The following is an 18,278-nucleotide window of genomic DNA, read 5'->3' as shown; positions in this document are numbered from 1 at the left end:
ACACATGTATATGAAAAGCTCTTTATAGAAAAAAACTAATTCTTTACTTCATATGTAAAATAAAAAAATATACATAAAAAAACTATTTCTTTACTTCATATGTCAAATAGAAAAATATACATACATATCTATAGACTTTAAAAACATAACCATGAGCACTCAAACAACCTCAAAATATACACAATTTACAAGCAACTAGATTTGTTCGTTTATTTTTAACACTTAACAGTGAGTAACTAATGGATTGATTTGTTTTAGCACTTGCTAACTAATATATTTTTAGATACATCTTTCACTTACTATCCCAAGGACGTTGCACGTCACTACTTTTCTTCCGGGACGTTTTCTGCGTGGGAGAAGACAGCAATGGCAATATTGAAGAATCCTAAAGTTATTAATATTGGGAACACACGAAAGTGGCCAGTCTTCGCAATCTCTCGTATTAAAGTTTATCATCCACGTACTGTACTCGAAGGTTCAAGTCTATGGACGTAGAGGAAGTATTTGGTTGATTAAAAGTGGTTGGAATTTGGGTAAAAAAATTCAAATTTTTTTGCAAAGACAGTGTTTGAATTGTGTTTTTGATAGTGGAAATAGATTCAGCACCATCATAAAAATCCAAAACACATAAAATTATGAATTTAGACAACTTTTACATAAATTTATAAAAATCCCTACCAAATTTCAAAATATAACAAGAATTTCCATAACTTTCAAAACAAAAAAACATAATTGTTCTACCGCATATATGTGGTTTCCACCGTTGTTACCAATCCTTCAATAATAGTCTTTTCACAAATGGTTGTGTATATACGGGCTTCTAAAGATTGCAGATATTTCTCTTGGAATCTATGACCCCCTACCATTCCCTAAATCTAAATATGAAACTCTGATATTGATGATTCAAAGTGACTTTACTCATGCACTGCCTATATCTAAATATGAAACTCTGATATTGATGATTCAAAGTGACTTTACTCATGCACTGCCTATATCTTCAGTTAGTGGGGCCGTGGCATCAACTCTCATCAGGTTTTTCCTGTACCTATTTACTTTTTGAAAATAAGGCCATCTTCACGAACCTGAGATCAGGGCACTGACGATGTAAAACTGTCCGCATTGAGATCGGGATCTCCTTGCCTGACCGTAATGACCTTCGCGTACCCTTCGACTGAGAATGCGTATGCCCAACAACCTGTCAACGCTGCAAACTCTTTTACTTTTATTTAGCTTCGAAGTATTTTTCATACCAACTCTTCGCGCTACGGCGGGCCTAGGCGGTCCTATTCAGTCGATTTAGCTCTAAGATGAAGTATATTCCAGGCATATTTACGCCCAGATTTAATCTTGTCCGTCAATTTTTTTTTGAAATAAAAATGTCAACGACCCTGCATCCACCTAAATTAAAATAGAAAATCTTTCCTTAATTATTTATATTTAATTATATTTTAGATATGTTATAAAATAATAATAATATTATTAATTATTAATATTTAAAATATTTTTATAAAATATAAACTAGCATTTGCACCAGATGTTGTAAAGGAAACGCTGTAAGGCATAAATTGAAAAATACAAATACAACAAAAGAATACTTTGATAAAGAATAAAAATATATTGAAAAATACAAATACAACAAAAGAATACTTTGATAAAGAATAAAAATATATTGAACGCTCAAATCAATGCCCCATTAACTGGAAGCACTTAGTAGACATATCTATCAACATTAGGATTATACACAATGATCAAGAAATTTCCCATATATAAACAACAACTTTCACAACAACCTTTTGTCACATCCACATTTTAAGAAATGCCTTGGAACGTGATCGGAATCTTCCATATTGCCTTTTTCATTATGCAGATAAATCTTCCATATTGCTATTTTCATCATGAATATTGTTAGTTCATTGTTGTAAAGTGTTAGTGTGTTAAATTCAATACTATAAGTTCGACAAGCGAAAAACATTCCTCAATTAGCATAATATGCATTTTTCTCTCGCCGTGTATTTTTCAGTCAAAGAGCACAAGTAACATATTAATATGTATTTCCCCTTCATTATTTTCATCGTAGAGCCATGAAATCTACACCTTATCTATAAAGTAACAAAAACATTTTGAAATAAGTTTAATATTTCAAGCCAGTGTCTAACCTATAAAGTAACAAAAACTTTTTGAAATAAATTTAATATTTTAAGCAATTAACTAACCTACTTTAATAATTGAAAAATTCTCAAAGATGAATTATACTCCATAATAAGAGAGCCAACATTGGAGCCCATACTTTCACTAAAACCAAAAGAAACACAACCACTTGTTAAGAAGAAATTCAAGTAATAATAATAAAACAAAAATAATAAACATTAAAGTATAAAATGGTATTTCCAACACAGGTATAAATATACATGCTCTATGTCCATTGTTAGATTAAATGGGTGTGGAGAAAATTAGTAAAGAACCCAAAATTGTATTTCTAATTAGGAGAGGGGTGGAGAAATGCTTTAAATGCGGGTTGTTGTCATTCTAATGAAACCCTTTGCAAAGGGGATGTTAAGATTCTGAGAGAGAAGCTAGGCTTGGTAGAGAACACCTTCCTTGTTAAACATTCCCCTATTGTAACCAAAAGGAAAGGGCAAGAGAAACAATAATTAGGTTTTTGTTCACAAGTTGTATAAAATATATAGGTGCTATTGATGTCTGAGTGAATAATGGGAGAGATTATTTATGAAATTGTGATAAGGCGCACCTAGTTTTGTCAGAAAGAGGCATATTAATGACAAGTACATCACATTTAGGTAGCATTTCGTCAAGATTTGTCTCCAATGTTGCTCCAGTTTCCTTTTCCAATTCGGGTCCAATAGAAAGACGTTCGTGGTAAAGAAGCTTACAATTGAAGGGCTGTACAAAGGAACGTAATTCAATTCAACATCATGTAATGTTTATTATTATTAGATAGAAATTTTGAAACAAACAGCATGCATGCATAATAATTATGGAGCACTGATTTTTGAAAAGAAGTTTGCAACATCATGAAGTAGTACTAGATCCTAAGAATGAATACCTTCAAACGCTTAAGTAGTTCTTTGCCAATACGCCCTGCACCAATAGTACCAATAGTTTTCCCTTCTAGATCATATGACCTGTAAGAAATTGCTGCCACTTTCCAATCACCCTCAACAATTTGCTTATATCCAGGCACAAAGTTTCGCATCAATATGAGAATGCGCATTAGCTCATCTTCTGCCACGGACACCACATTACTTGCTGTAAAAATTGTTGAAGAAGGTGTCAGTTATATTATGAAGAATCATTGCAGAAACTTGTTCATACCAAAATTTCCATAGCGTGAACAGGGCAGTGACAAGCGGTATAATTTCAGAAATAGTACCTGTAACTTCTGCGACAGTCACAGCAGCGGCTGCTGCAGCATTTAGATCAATGTGATCAGAACCAATACCAGCTGTCAAAAGAAGCTTTAAGTTCTTTGCCTTCTTGATCCTCTCTGCTGTCACATAGGCGGGTGGAAAGGCGTAGAAATCAAAACATGTGCATCAGGTATGTGCTTTTCAAGTTTTGCAAAGGAAATTAATTGTGTAAGTTTAGTTGTAGTGGGTTACAATTCTCAAATGTAAAAGCAAGCAAGCAATACACTGATTTCGACGATCCATGGTAGCAAGTAGGAAAGGGAAGGCATACTAGAAAATTAATAGATTGGATTGTGGATTAAACAACCACCCAACTTCAATTGTGAATAACCAGAAGTCATTTATGACTTGTTCGACAAGATATATATTCTGTAAATCTCTCTTTTTGAAGCAGCACATACGATACAATCTAGATTGATTATTATTCAGGATATGAGGAACAAAAGGAAGTCTAGGACATAAACTATTCATCCATATCAATAAAAACAACAGATAACACGATTTTATATCGCAAGGGGTGGGTGGCCCTTCACGGGAGCAAATCACATTAAATACCTTGGGGTTACCAGCTGGTATTTCAGCTAGCAGTTGGTTACTACCCTCGTCGTCCATCCAGAAAAACTGGGAAGAGGGAGGAAATCTGCAGGGGGCTAGCAAGATGCTTGGAACGCCTAAACTGTGGGACAATATTTTTCCGGACCTGGAAAAGAAAGATGACTCCAAGTGATGTGGAGTTGGAGTATGATGTTACTAGGTACCATATAATTATACCTCCCTCCCAGGTCAAAGACATATGAGTTGAGTTAGAAGGTCGTCTCAGGTTTCAAGGGAAACTGTTTGTCAAGAAGATTCTATAATACAAGAATCAGCATAGATGGTGCCCTGTCCAACAGTCAAAGAAACTCTACCAAGCAAAACCCTGCTGATACACATTTAGCATTAGCTCTAAATCTTTTTCTGTGCTTTTGATGGCTAGTAACTACAGTTAAACAAATGAGACCTGCTAACAATTAGACCACAGTTTATTCATTTATTAAGAAGTCTGGTGTACATAGCTTGATGATGAGTGTGTCCCAACACTCTAGTGTTAGCAGATAAAAAATCACAATTCCAAATCAGTTATCATGATTTCAAGTTTCACGGGGCCAATTTGACAGCACAGTACATGTAGCCTAGTAGGGCATTTAAATTCCATGTTATCACTTCACCAACACAGAGAACACATATAGCCTAGTGGTATACATGGATACAGAAAGAAACAGGGCATTTGGGGGGCTTCTAACAGTTTAAAGAAAGAGATGGCATTTAGCACAGCTCCCTCCAAGCGTTACCAGATGCATAATCAAGGAAAATTCGGGGAGGCCAAGTTTTGGGCAAGGATAAGGAAAAAATTCGGGACAAAATTGGAGAGTAGAACAAAAATATAAAGATATACACATATATATTTTGATGAAAATATATAAGCAATGGTGAGTGCGACAACATGACCTCCCTTCAGTCTGTTTCACAGAAATTAATCACTCAGTAGAGGAGCAATGAACCCAGCAGAGGTAAAAATAACCTAAATTGGGCTGGATGAGGGTTTTTATTACACAAGTTTGATTCAGTCAACTAAGTCATACTCATGCTCAGAGGTCAAACTCGTGTTGACAGTCAAACTCTGTCAACAAACAAGTTACAAGTTGGAAAATCAAACTCTCTGTCAACAACCAAGTTTGACTCAGACAAGTTGGGAAAATGGCAGGTTCAAGCCACGATCCTGGTAACACTGGTTCAAACTTTCCCTTCTATGTTCTGAACCTACAGATCCCCTGCGCAACTTCTATGCATATGATCGATGATGTTAAATTAAGAAGTTCAAAAAGACACATTAATTTTATTTTATTTTGCAGGAGTGCTAACTTAGACATAACAACAAAAGAAATCACTGCTAACTTACCACAGTCAGGACCTTCCTTGTCATCTGTCACAATGTACTGGTGACCATTAGATTCCAGCCATTCTCGTATGCCCAAAGCATTCTCAACACACCCGAGAAAGTTTGGATTGAGCGAAGCATATTCATTGGCTTTATAAAAGACTCCAACAATTTTATTACTTCCTGCAGGTGCCTGAAACATAATAAGAGCATATAAATTAGAAAAATAGGAAGCAGAGAATGTAAGAAAATATATAATCTTGTTTTGTTAATGAGAGTGATAACTAAGAAAATATATAATCTTGTTTTGTTAATGAGAGTGATAACTGAAACTTGATACTGCCTTCTCCGGGTAAACCAGCCTACTTATACTTGTATCTCAGACCTTCATACGTGGCAAGCAAGCATCATCTTACCCAACTTCAATCCCAACAAAAAAGAAGCGAGGGTGATCGATCATCACTTACATGCAATTCTCTGACAGAAGAGACTGGGGAGCAGATTGGCCTTCTACTCGCAGCTCGGAATGCAGATATAACAGATCTCCTGCTCGCCATGACGACTAGAAACACAAAGAAGAGAAATTTAGCAGGTCAGCCAGTACAGTATGGTAGCAATGGCGAATGGATGAATTTGGCCCCAGGGGTTGGTTGCCTTAAATATGTGGTGATTGCTGGTTTCAATTCAATTTGCGAGTGAGTCTCCAGATGATGAGACGTATAGGACACCATCAGCATACATTAGTTAGATTGTGGATTTCTTCTACATTACAGACAGATCCTGATGATCCTGTAATCTTACAAGAATACAGATTTTTTATTATTATTTTACATTTTTGCTGGACATAATAATCCCCACAATTACACCTACTACTACACACGCATTTTCGTTCCACATTTAAAATATGGTCACATGTCATTTTATAGTTAATCATTTAATTTTAAAGTCGTGGTTTAATCAAACACTATATAACTTCTTTATTTACCCATGCTTTTCCCATGTAATAGAAGTTTAACTTATTTTAATTATTTTATATATTTCTAATTAGGAGAGGGGTGGAGAAATGCTTTAAATGTGGGTTGTTGTCATTCTAATGAAACCCTTTGCAAAGGGGATGTTAAGATTCTGAGAGAGAAGCTAGGCTTGGTAGAGAACACCTTCCTTGTGAAGACAAAATGTCAGTGTTTGGTTGCTCAGAGTTGTTCTCCTAAAAAAAGGGGCAGATGAATTTTGAAGAGGAGGGGCAGATGAGTTTTGAAGATTTGCAAGACGACTTATAGATCTATGAAAATTCCTTCCATATAGATGCTTGGCATCTTCTATTTCTAACCAATGTAAGTTTATGACATATTATATGAAAGTTATGACCGATACGTCTCACGTTATGAGCCATTTATGATGGGAGATTCACATGCTAAGCAGGGAACATCTCTTGAGGAACGATTATTTGTTATATTGGCTAATGATTCCTTTGACAGAGAGATATTTTTGTAATTTCTGTTTCCTTTCTTGTCAAGTCAAGTTGGGAGAGCATTGTAGTTAGCTAGAATGAGTAGAGTGAATCTACTGAGAGGGTGCCTCAGGCTTTTGAGAAGCCATTGTAATCCCTTCACGACAGTGGTGTAACTTTTATATTATGTGGATAAGAAAATATTAACTGTTGTTTCAAACTACGCGGTGTAACTTTTATATTGTGTGGATAAGAAAATATTAACTGTTGTTTCAAACTACTGTGTGTTGTCCACTATATTCATGTTACTGAATTATTAGATCTAGTTATCTTCTGATATGCCATGTTTGTGGTCTTTGAGTTCACCATTCAACAGCAGCAACTTGGTAGCTTGGAGTGATTGCGACAGCCAGCATTCCATAATATGTAAAATAGAGAAAGGTGAAGAACATGGTGAATATATACCAGAAAAATTTCAGTGCAGACCACTGAAATCCTATCATGGTGTACGTGAGCAATCCATACATGGCTGTCTGAATAAGTATGTAGGGAATCTCAATTACAATCTGAAACAAACAGCATATTGTGCAATTTAGATAACATATTGGTATATTTCAATCTAATGTAGTAATGCAATGTCAGTATCTATTATAATTTATCAAATATAATGTATTTTCCTGATTGAAATATTTATTATTAGAATGAAAAATAGGTGAAGTTTTAGTTGTAGGCTATCATATATATATATGTGTGTGTGTGTGTGTGTGGGCTAAAGAAGGTAGAAAATCATTTTAAAGTTTGGTTGAGAAGGTTTATAGTCACTAAGCTTGCCTGTGATAGAGCATAGGGTAAAGCAGAGTACATTCCAGCTGCCTTTTCTCTATAAAAGACAGTTCGCTCCACAGCCACTATGGATTGCACTAAAGAGGAATTAGTGACTCCCAGAAATAAAGTTGCACCATACAAAGCCCCCCTGACCTTTAACAAGTCGTTTTTAGTTTCTCTGCAACAGATGCAAACAAAACAGTTAATACTTATTGTTTTTAAAATTATCGGGTCCCATGGCAAGAAAATAATGGCAAGAAATATTTTCTGCCAATTTTGTGATTCTGGTCATGAATTTGTTCTTTTTTATATTTAAAAGGATTTTTACATTAAAAGGTCTTAACCCAAAATTCCTCCATCAAGTTGCAATGCTTCAATTTTGGCATCACCCCTGATATATTGTTTGGAACATCTGTGGATCATGGATATATAATACTAAAATTATAAGCCATATAAACTTTCTATTTATTATCATTGCTAAGCAAATGTTTGTCGTACTTACATTTTCATTCCACACTGCCAGTAGATGGTGCCAAAAAAGAGTGTCGATATAAATGTGAAGAACAAACGGACTAAATTGTAATCTGTGCTTCGCCAATATGTCCAGTGCTTCTTCCACAGACAAGCAGTAAATTGGGCCCATGTAGATTGGGCAAACTTGGTTGGAAAGTAAAGATCCGTGGCACCTTGAACTTGTGTGGATAATTCTTTAACTAGCTCTATATGATACCTGCAAAAAAGATAACACCATATCACTCAAATAATTGATCTAATATGATATTCATATTTCTTTGAAATCTGTTATGGGCATTATAAGAGCGTTTGATCTGGACTTACTGGAAAAGAGGAGACTTCTTATAAATTTCAGCAAAATCTATCTCAAGGCACTCCTCAGCAGCTCTAAAGCTGATTTCTAGCATCCATGTTGTAGGGTTACATTTATCAGTAATCTTTGTCACACCTTCAATAGCCTGTCCAGGACATTTCAAGTTGCTAGATTCAATGAGACTTGAATAAACTGTAAGATGCCTTAATAACATATGCTGCATTAGCAAACATTAATCATATACCTGGAAGTACTCTATGACATGGATTGAATGGCGACCTAGTGGACCGCCATATATAATTTGACCACCTTGTTTCATCAACAGCAGCTGCAAAAAAAGAAAGAATGCTATTGTAGTTGGGATTGTTTGGGAAAGTAAGCATCATTAAATATTTGCAAGGTGTTGTTCAATAAGCATTGCTTTACACACATGATTATCAGGTTTTACCTAGGTGTCCAAATGCATTGCCCTTCAGAGTGGGCAGTGAAAATTGTTTTAAACATTGATATTGGTGGGCTTCTAAAAGATCTTCCTTTCTAGAAATTTACAGAACCATCTACTTCTTCCTACAATCCATCTTATAACCTTTTCAAAACTAGCCATTTTGTTGAAGACCTTTGATATTAAATATTTTACTCGATGGCCTTGGATTTGAAATTTAAATATAGCTCTCCAAACTCTAGATACATCACTAACAATTGGCCCCCTATGATTATTGTCAGTGGTTTGGATTTCTAGTGAAAAATATTTTTCCTTCCATGACATGTGGTCTCATGCATGCTTTCATATTTTTTTTGTGGGTGTCTGATCGCAATTTCAGATTTGGCTATATTAACAACCTATAAGGAGTTAGAGATGTATCTTACCTCATCAAATCCTTCAAAAATATCTATACTTGGCTGATGGATAGTACAGACTACAATTCGGCCTGTGTCCACTGTATTCCTAACTGTACGCATCACGATAGCTGCAGCTCTGGCATCCAGACCAGATGTCGGCTCATCCATGAATATGATTGAAGGATTTGCAACAAGTTCTACAACAATGGTTAGTCTCTTCTGTTGCTCAGTTGATAGACCACTCACACCAGGAAGACCCACCAATGTGTCTCTCAAGCTATCAAGCTCTACAAGCTCCAGCACTTCATCCACAAACATCTGTTAAATAGAACAATCTCAATCTTAGGAAACCCAATATTAAGAATGAAAGAAAGAAACTATATTAAAGTCCACAGGTGGTTCATAAGTGGCTCTCAACATTTCTGTTGCATCAGGAGTATATTTTTAAGATTAAAATCACCATAAATATTTACCTGCTTGCTCTTGGTATCTATTTCTGGTGAAAGGCGCAAGTAAGCAGAGAACACTACTGATTCTCGTACTGTTATCTGAGGAAAGTGAATATCATTTTGCTCGCAATAATCTGAAACCCTGGCAAATGTCTCCTGTACCTTTGGAAAACCAGAGATATGTATATCCCCCTCAATATAACCTCCTGTTTTTCTTCCATAGCACATCCATGAATATGATATTCATATTTCTTTGAAATCTGTTATGGGCATTATAAGAGCGTTTGATCTAGACTTACTGGAAAAGAGGAGACTTCTTATAAATTTCAGCAAAATCTATCTCAAGGCGCTCCTCAGCAGCTCTAGAGCTGATTTCTAGCATCCATGTTGCAGGGTTACATTTATCAGTAATCTTTGTCACACCTTCAATAGCCTGTCCAGGACATTTCAAGTTGCTAGATTCAATGAGACTTGAATAAACTGTAAGATGCCTTAATAACATATGTTGCATTAGTAAACATTAATCATATACCTGGAAGTACTCTATGACATGGATTGAATGGCGACCTAGTGGACCACCATATATAATTTGACCACCATGTTTCATCAACAGCAGCTGCAAAAAAAGAAAGAATGCTATTGTAGTTGGGATTGTTTGGGAAAGTAAGCATCATTAAATATTTGCAGGGTGTTGTTCAGTAAGCATTGCTTTACACACATGATTATCAGGTTTTACCTAGGTGTCCAAATCCATTGCCCTTCAGAGTGGGCAGTGAAAATTGTAATAAACATTGATATTGATGGGCTTCTAAAAGATCTTCGTTTCTAGAACGAAGCCACTAGATATGGTGCCGGAATCGAACCATTCAGTCTCTTCAAGTAAAGACGGTATTTCTGCAGCAAAACATGACTTATTTCTTTGTAAGGGATATGCCTGAGAATCCAACAAGCAAGCTTTCCTCTAGTCACAACATTCAGTCATAAGCATTCTGAATTTGCATCTGCCCAAACCTAAGAGAATTGGATTTTCTAAATAAGTGCCTTGCAAATGTTCAATCTAATTAAATTTATTATATTTTTGTTTAAAAATTAAGGATTAAACATTGTTTTTTATTTTTATATGCATCCAGTAAATAATTATTGAATAAAAACAATAAATTGAATCTAAAGGGAAATTCGAGTCCTTTACTATACATCTGTAACAATTTTTATGTGTATTTTGTCATATAGTTTTCATACCAGCATTTTGAACCATACATTACAATGAATCAAAATAGTTGAATTTTATCATTACTATGAGAAAAAGCAGTGATGAAAGAACAAGGCTGGAAAGGGCTGTGGGCTGGCAATGGCATTAATCTACTTCGGATAGTTCCTACCCAAGCAATTGAGCTTTGCACATTTGAATCTACAAAACGATTTTTAACATCTGTCCAAGACCACTGGGAGAAGAATGGATGTCCCCGAGTTCAAATTGTTGGGCGGACTCTAGATTTGCCAGTATCCTGGATTTCCCCAGTTGCTATAAATGGTGCTGTTGCAGGTGTCGCTGGCACATTGTCTTGCTATCCTTTGGAGGTCTTGAAGGTAGTTTTTTTGCTTCTGTAACTAGTAATGTTTTTATACAACTTTCTAGAAAGGTGCTTGAAATAGATATTCTACTAAGGATCCAAGTCACATTTCTAGATATATTGCATACTCAAGCAGGAATTTCTTTGGCAATCTGTGAGTCAACTCAGTAAAGGTAATTTCTTTCTTATCTTGCAAATCAGGACCGTTTCACTGTGCATCCTGGAGTGTATCATAGCATCAGGCACGCTCTAAGGAAAATATCACAGGAAGAAGGTCCAGGAGCTTTATATGCAGGCCTTGTACCCACTATAATTGGTATGGTTCCCTACAGTACATCTTATTATTTTGTATATGAGTCAACAAAGAGAGCATATTGCAGATCATGCAACAAGAAGTCTCTGGACCGGGTAGAAGCACTTCTTATTGGAGCCTTTGGAGGTGGGTTCGCTTTCTAGCTTATGCCTACTTTAAACGGAATAAAACAAAGTAGTTAATTATTAATCCACATAAGATTTCCTCAGTTATTATTATGAAGTTCATTAATTTATTGTAAACCACTTAGTCCTGACTTCTTGTTTCTATATGGGCAGGGCTTACATCCAGTGATTCAACTCACTGCAAGAGTGTTTAGACGGTAACCTATGTCTACCTGAGCAGTCACACTCCTCCAACCTTTTCTCCAAAACAGACCTTGCAGGGATACCATATATGTGCTGTAATATAAATTTTGTATTGTTTCTGAGTTTGGGTCAGAAGCAAGGTGCATTTTACTGCCCAGTATGATAAAGATGTATAGCATTTATATGTAAGGCTGACTTGACTTTTTCTTTTCTTTCTCAGAATGCTGACAATGGCTGACATGAGATATATTATATATTGATCTAATATAATATTTAAAAATACAAATAAAATATCAACCCAACTCTGTGTAACATCCACCCTTACCAATCAAAATAAAGAAACAAATAAAATTCATAATATAGAAAAGAAAATTAAAGGAAAAACAATAAGCATTAATATTACACACACCAGCATGATTAATCGTTAATTCAAGATTTTTAGATGCCTAGAGATTTGTATCTCAATTTCTTTTTGACCTCTCTCAATACTTAATAGATCTGAAATTAATATGAATCTGCACTACTTAATACCTCAATTTCTTTTTGACCCTTCTCAATACTTAATAAATCTGAAATTAATATAGATCTGCACTATTTAATAACTTAATAGATCTGTAATGAAATTAAAATAGATCTGCACTAGTTTAACTCACTACAACACATTATTTAGAAAACAACCTGGGGACACCATCCATTCACAAATTCAATCATCACAATTCAACTGCTTAAGATATGATTGTCAACTGTATAAATAGACTGCAGCTATATTCTCACCATGGTTCGGTGTTGAGAAATATAATAATCCAAAGTTCGTAATTTTTTGTTTTCTTATAGCATAGCTGAGAAATGCATTGCATTCAATTAAGTAGGACTATTAGTTCCATGGACCTTGCAGGTGTAACTCGTATATTTGGGTAATATATTTGTGTATATTGTCTTCTGTATTTTTATAGAACCTGTCAATTGTGTGTCATTTAACTCACTTGGACACAATATGTAGGACATAATCTGTGTTCACTTAAACAGACATACTGGCAATTGACAAATTCGATCATCATAGTTCATCTACTTGTAATACGGCTGTTTAACCAGCACTGTATGAATGAAATGCAACTACAATAGCATGGACACATCCATGACCATTCATATATTGCTTCTTTATCAGCCAAGTAATATAAACTATCGCATTTGTTACATCCATTCACCGGGTAAAGCAATCGCACTGGGATTTTAATCCTACAAATATGGAAGGGAGCTTTCTATCAGACGTTTTCCTCGAAAGTTTTAAATGCTATACGATTCACGTGGCAGAACGTTCGATCTCTCTAGTTTATGCAATCATATTAACCATGGAAAGAACTATAACACTGGCTCCTGTCTTTTTCCTATCTGGGCAGACATGAATTTGAGTAGATCTCATGCAAAATGTGCCTGCAAATTGCCAACACTCCACAAAAGCACAGTTCACAGAGGGATTGGATACACAATCTTTTTAAGACTTCTTGTTTGTAGGATAAAGGATCTACTTCCATGCAGTGATTTGACCACCAAAATCTATAAAGATGTATATGCTTTCACCACATACTCAACTATAGACAAACAGACAAACAAACATAATAAGAAATTAAAGTTTTATCATACTCAACTACGGACAAACAGACATAGTAAGAAATTAAAGTTTTATCATACTCAACTACGGACAAACAAACATAGTAAGAAATTAAAGTTTTATTTTCCATTCTTTTTAGGAGCTTCTGCCCAACTTTTCCAGCATTCACTGTGCTCTTGGGTATAGAGAAAACAAAAACATCCAAAACACATTTAGGACACATTAAAAGATCAAATAAATATCAATGTCATATATTGCAATCATGTTAATGCCTGCAATAATTTGGCAGGCATTTGTAGAACAAAAAATTAGATTCCATGGAATAGCTCATTCCACATAATTTACAAATGTTGCAACAATGAATCATTCAAAACAAACAACAACTGCCTACAATTGGGGACCAAGCCAGGTCAAATTTATTATGAATGCAAATCAGAGGCTGCAGGGTATCCTAGTCGTTCAATTTCCCAGTTTCCTCGAGGAGCAACCCTGTCGTGTATAGGTACATATTCCTGCACAGAATATCCAAACTACAAATGTTTTTAATCCCCGTCACCAGAATATATGAATATATAACTAAAAGATGAGCAGTCAAAAGTTCTAATCCATTAATGATAACATTTTATTTTGGATACCAATCCCTGACCATGTTCTTTACTAGACACTGCAAACATCAAGCTAGAATCACTTCTATAACATTCTCCCTACCTCCATCCTGGCTATAAGTTCTTTTCCTGTTGGAGCAGACACAACAATATGCCGTGCAGAAGGCTTTATAAATCCCTCTTCAACACCCTTATCAAATAAGGCAAGCAAGCAATTGTAATAGCCATCAATACTCTCAATAATTGGCAATACTCTTGAAGATCAATGGTAAGGGTACTGAATGAACTCTAAAACAATTCAACATTAAATAGTGGATATGTACCGGCTTATCATGAATGCCTAGTTGTGACCATGTGATCATCTCTAGCAGCTCTTCCATTGTTCCATAACCACCTTCAATCAGCCAAATCTTGAAGAAATCAGGGAATGGAATATCAAAGGATTTGGAAGTTTTATTATAAATTATCTGCATACTGTCTCTCACCAGGCCCTAATCAATGCATATTTACCATTAGCATAGATTCATCGTAACCTTTGATCTATTAAACATAGAGAGATATACTTAACAAACAAACAACAAGAGATTCAAATTTCTAGTTACCAGGTATGATGGATCTATATCAATTTAATTTTAAGTTTTTTTACATAATTACAAATGGCCTGAGCTCCTTTCTTAACATTGATAATTGGACCTTCACATTTTATTTTCATTTTAGTTTATTAGAATTACCTACCGTCATGGCACATTTCAGTGGCTATGGAGTGCACCTGGCTTCTCAAGGTGCAATTAAAAACTAAGCAATTAACAACAAACCATCCTATTTATCATACCCCAAAAAGTTTCTTAAAAATGCGAAGTATCAAATCACCTGGAAGAGCAATAAAAGCATCAGCTTGATGAGCCATTTCAGCCTTCCTTTCATGCATGTCAGCAACAGTCTTTACTTCACCGGCTGTATGACCAGATATCTGTGATATAATTTACCATCTCAAACAGTTTAGGTTGTAGGATCTTTACGAAACATCGTTAGAAAAACTATTTCAATTACATAAAAAGCCAGAATAGTCATGCCCATAGCATCAAAAGCACATCAATCAGTTGCAATATGCAAAATCCTAATCATCCAATTTCAGAGCAATCAGTCCTTGGAAAAGAAAACTAGAAGCCTTATGACAGAAATTTCACTGCAATACACTGTTCCTCTTAGCATGTTTGACTGATGTTATACAACAAAACATCAGGTTGAATAGGTCATTGTTCTTTATTTTATCTCCCTCTCTTATATCCTCTGTTCTGTTCTGTGTACCTTCTGATTAGCGTGATACTGTTCTGGTTGGCCTGGATTTAGAGAAGTTTGAGATAACTGTCCCATTTTCATTTTGGCTTGGTTTTAGAGAAGTTTGAGAGCGGTGTTCCATTTTCATTTTGAGTTATTTGTGTTTGAAAACATTTGATACCCGATCTTCTGAAACCTCAATAGGACTGATGTATCAAAGATGGACTAAAGATTAGTAATATGAGAAGGCCAGTAACCACTAATTTCCCAAACTGTTTGGGGCAGCAGATATAGACACCAATGGTTCAATGTCATTTAACATGAAAGAAAAGTTACTTGTAGATAAGAACAATCACTTGGTTGAAATTTTTGAAGTTAATTAAACAGAGAAAAAGGATGCTTCCCTTAATTTCAGAGTGACAGTTCCTTTAAGCTTCCATCATTTTCATTTAGCTTGAATTGCATTGCTTGTGAAAACCATGTAAACAAATAACGTTATCCTATAACAGAAGAGAAGATTCACTATCCTGCGATAAATTTCAGGGTGAAAGTTCTTTCAGGCCTCTATCATTTTCATTTAGTTTGAACTGCATTGATCGCAAATGCCATGCAAACAAATAATTGTATTCTATAACAGAAGACAATAGCTCCTATTCTGTCTTCAAAGGTCCTTAATCTAAACATACTAAAAACCTAGCTATACAATTACAACCAAACAGTTGAGGTACATTGAAAGAAAATTTGAACCAGAAGTACATAAGCAGTAAATCAATTATTATCATTGATTGTATATATCAAGAAATGGATGTGTCCTGACATGATGGTAACTAACTGACTAAACTTGTGAGATGCTCTTTCAGTATCTCTGCTTCCCCAGCTAAATAGATATTCATTGCTACTAAGGAAATGTGTTTAGATCTTGAGATGACTAGGTAAAGTATCCAATCCATGACTCAAGGAGAAAAGTCTGTCTCTCGAAATATAGGCTTAGACAAATCTCACATCTACCCTAGAATGTAAACCCCTGTCTGATAGCTCCCACAGGTCTTAATTCATTTTTTATTAATATATCGTAATTGTCATATTTTCTTGACATTTCTTGTTAGGATATATTAAGAGTTTACAGGTTCAGTCTGATGCTAAGAGCAATGGTACATCACACAGGCAATACCTAACTTCACAAATAGTGTGATTTTATTCCTTCCTGTCGAAGGTTATTACCCAAATTCTTTTGTCTGCAATAGTAAATGAAAGTTGTGTATGGGCCCTACCCGCATGGGTCAGACAATATCCAAACACAAAGGGAAACTTTGAATCAGCCAAAATGGCTAAGCCTGCAAATTCCTACGGACAAGATAGAATTGAAGGTTTAATAATCCAGATAAGCAACCTAATAAAGAGCAGAATGTGAGCAAGCACCTGAAATGGTGAAGGACATAAAAGACCAGATTCCCAAGTTATTCCTGAGGCAACCCCGTTCTTGTGGCTAAAATTAGCCTTCGCAGTAGAGGGCCTGACACCCTGCAGATCAACCAAGAGCAGAAATAACACCCTGCAGAGCAACCAAGAGCAGAAATAAGGAAACTATTGTAAAACCCTAACCGAAGAACAAATCGAATTCTTTCAATTGTCAGTGGTCACTTACCAGGGTTTATGCATTCTTGCAATTGTCAGTCGTCACTTACCAGGGTTTACGCTCCACATTAGAACATAAATTTTCCTGTGGGGTCTTCGGATTCAGCAGGGAAGTCATTTGCGTGATGGATTCGGGCAACCTGGGAGGAACCCTACACATCACAGTAAATTTAACTCAGATTAGACATGGGAAATTGAGCTAAAATCTAAATTAAACACCTCAGGGCACGATAAAGGCTACATCTGTAGGGCAACTGTGTGAATCAGGAAATCGAAACTCCAGCGAAGCCATCACTACTGTCTGCGAAGGGTTTCGAGCGGGTAATCTCTCCAGCATGAGATAAACAGGGAGTTCAACCAGCACATGCAATCTTAACTGATTAAAATTCCAACTATAATGATCTGATCCAACGGCACAATCTCTTTTAATCGTCTAACACATCAGATCAATGGTCGAAAATAAGACACGGTGGCATATAAGGGAGTTCTTCCCAGAGGGAAACGCCTTACGGCATAAATAAAATATTAATATTATTTTATTAATTATTACTTATTATTTATTTATATTTAAAAATTTTCCCCAGGATATCTTATTTTGTAAGATTGTTGAATTAAAATATAGCTTGGAAGCGACGTCTACTAAATTGTAGGCAGGAAAGACGATCCCCTGTGGTAGCGGATCGTCACCCTGACGAGTGGTCCTGGATGGAAATGCTCTTTCTTTTCTTATGTATTGGCGGAAATATAAACATGTCTCAGGGTGATAGAGTTTACTGTGTTAATTTATTAGTAAAGATTTATTTTAAATACGGATTTATATTTTTAGGGTGATAGATTTTACTGTGTTAATTTATCAGTATAAATTTATTTTAAATACTGATTTAATATATATTTAGACGGATTTAATTTTTTCATTTGTAAATTTTTTATAAGTTAATATTATTTAAATGTTTTGTATAGTTATTTTTTATTTTTTATTTTGGATTTTTAGATTTTTTTAGTTTTAGATTATGAGTTAATATTATTTAAATATTTTGTACATTATTTTTTTTAGATTTTTTAATTTTTTAATTTTATGGAAATAAATAAAATTTCAACTTTGATAATTAACAAATAAAATTACACAGCTAAAAAATAAACTTCTCCACTAAAATCCAATTTCTAAAATAACTTTCTTAGTTTCTCAAGCTCCTGCTGGCCATGATGTCGGCTATATCTCCAGA

The 18,278-nt window shown here is 35.1% G+C and overlaps 2 protein-coding genes and 2 pseudogenes across 5 annotated transcripts; 1 reads left to right on the top strand and 3 right to left on the bottom strand.

Annotated features, from left to right (window-relative positions):
- Positions 1-2,721: 2,721 nt before the first annotated feature.
- Positions 2,722-6,012, bottom strand: LOC149189365 (formate dehydrogenase, chloroplastic/mitochondrial-like; annotated as a pseudogene). The gene is made up of 5 exons (XR_016255599.1): positions 5,814-6,012; positions 5,368-5,539; positions 3,392-3,576; positions 3,065-3,267; positions 2,722-2,901 (listed from the first exon to the last, which is right to left on the bottom strand). The product of XR_016255599.1 is annotated as a formate dehydrogenase, chloroplastic/mitochondrial-like (transcript).
- Positions 6,013-7,158: 1,146 nt separating this feature from the next.
- LOC149189364 (ABC transporter G family member 29-like) lies at positions 7,159-10,166 on the bottom strand. Its single transcript, XM_089410205.1, has 7 exons — positions 9,761-10,166; positions 9,315-9,605; positions 8,692-8,775; positions 8,459-8,592; positions 8,124-8,351; positions 7,628-7,799; positions 7,159-7,362 (listed from the first exon to the last, which is right to left on the bottom strand). The coding sequence occupies exons 1-7, from the start codon at positions 9,962-9,964 to the stop codon at positions 7,159-7,161; spliced, it is 1,317 nt and encodes a 438-aa protein (XP_089266331.1). The 5' UTR covers positions 9,965-10,166.
- Positions 10,167-11,047: 881 nt separating this feature from the next.
- On the top strand, positions 11,048-11,891 carry LOC149189363 (putative mitochondrial adenine nucleotide transporter BTL1 pseudogene; annotated as a pseudogene). Its single transcript, XR_016255598.1, has 2 exons — positions 11,048-11,323; positions 11,509-11,891. The product of XR_016255598.1 is annotated as a putative mitochondrial adenine nucleotide transporter BTL1 pseudogene (transcript).
- A 1,870-nt stretch (positions 11,892-13,761) lies between these two features.
- On the bottom strand, positions 13,762-17,566 carry LOC149189362 (putative cytokinin riboside 5'-monophosphate phosphoribohydrolase LOG9). Of its 2 annotated transcripts, XM_089411803.1 has the most exons (7): positions 17,297-17,566; positions 17,106-17,207; positions 16,840-16,972; positions 15,013-15,112; positions 14,466-14,536; positions 14,246-14,332; positions 13,762-14,049 (listed from the first exon to the last, which is right to left on the bottom strand). In XM_089411803.1, coding segments are annotated over exons 1-7 (588 nt in total). In that variant the 5' UTR covers positions 17,299-17,566; the 3' UTR covers positions 13,762-13,956. The 2 variants fall into 2 exon arrangements, with proteins under 2 accessions (XP_089267929.1, XP_089267928.1); XM_089411802.1 differs by having other exon boundaries at positions 17,106-17,566.
- Between the last annotated feature and the right edge of the window lie 712 nt (positions 17,567-18,278).

The sequence above is a fragment of the Pinus tabuliformis genome, chromosome 3_1 (genome assembly GCF_031772625.1).
Source record: "Pinus tabuliformis cultivar Carrire ecotype Pingquan chromosome 3_1, CPIR1, whole genome shotgun sequence".
In the NCBI taxonomy this organism is placed as follows: Eukaryota; Viridiplantae; Streptophyta; class Pinopsida; order Pinales; family Pinaceae; genus Pinus; species Pinus tabuliformis.
This window is presented reverse-complemented; position numbering and strand designations above follow the sequence as displayed.

What these genes read in the sequence shown, in the direction of transcription:
- LOC149189364 (XM_089410205.1), bottom strand. Translation starts at nt 9,964, where the DNA reads ATGTGCTATGGAAGAAAAACAGGAGGTTATATTGAGGGGGATATACAT. An exon ending in TTTTTGAAGGATTTGATGAG is followed by an intron (nt 8,776 to 9,314) that starts GTAAGATACATC and finishes CTTTTTTTGCAG; the next exon opens with CTGCTGTTGATGAAACAAGG. An exon ending in TGGCAGTGTGGAATGAAAAT is followed by an intron (nt 7,800 to 8,123) that starts GTAAGTACGACA and finishes CATCTGTTGCAG; the next exon opens with AGAAACTAAAAACGACTTGT.
- LOC149189362 (XM_089411802.1), bottom strand. Translation starts at nt 17,215, where the DNA reads ATGTGTAGGGTTCCTCCCAGGTTGCCCGAATCCATCACGCAAATGACT. An exon ending in TGCTTTTATTGCTCTTCCAG is followed by an intron (nt 14,537 to 15,012) that starts GTGATTTGATAC and finishes GGCTGATTGAAG; the next exon opens with GTGGTTATGGAACAATGGAA. An exon ending in AACTTATAGCCAGGATGGAG is followed by an intron (nt 14,050 to 14,245) that starts GTAGGGAGAATG and finishes TATTCTGTGCAG; the next exon opens with GAATATGTACCTATACACGA.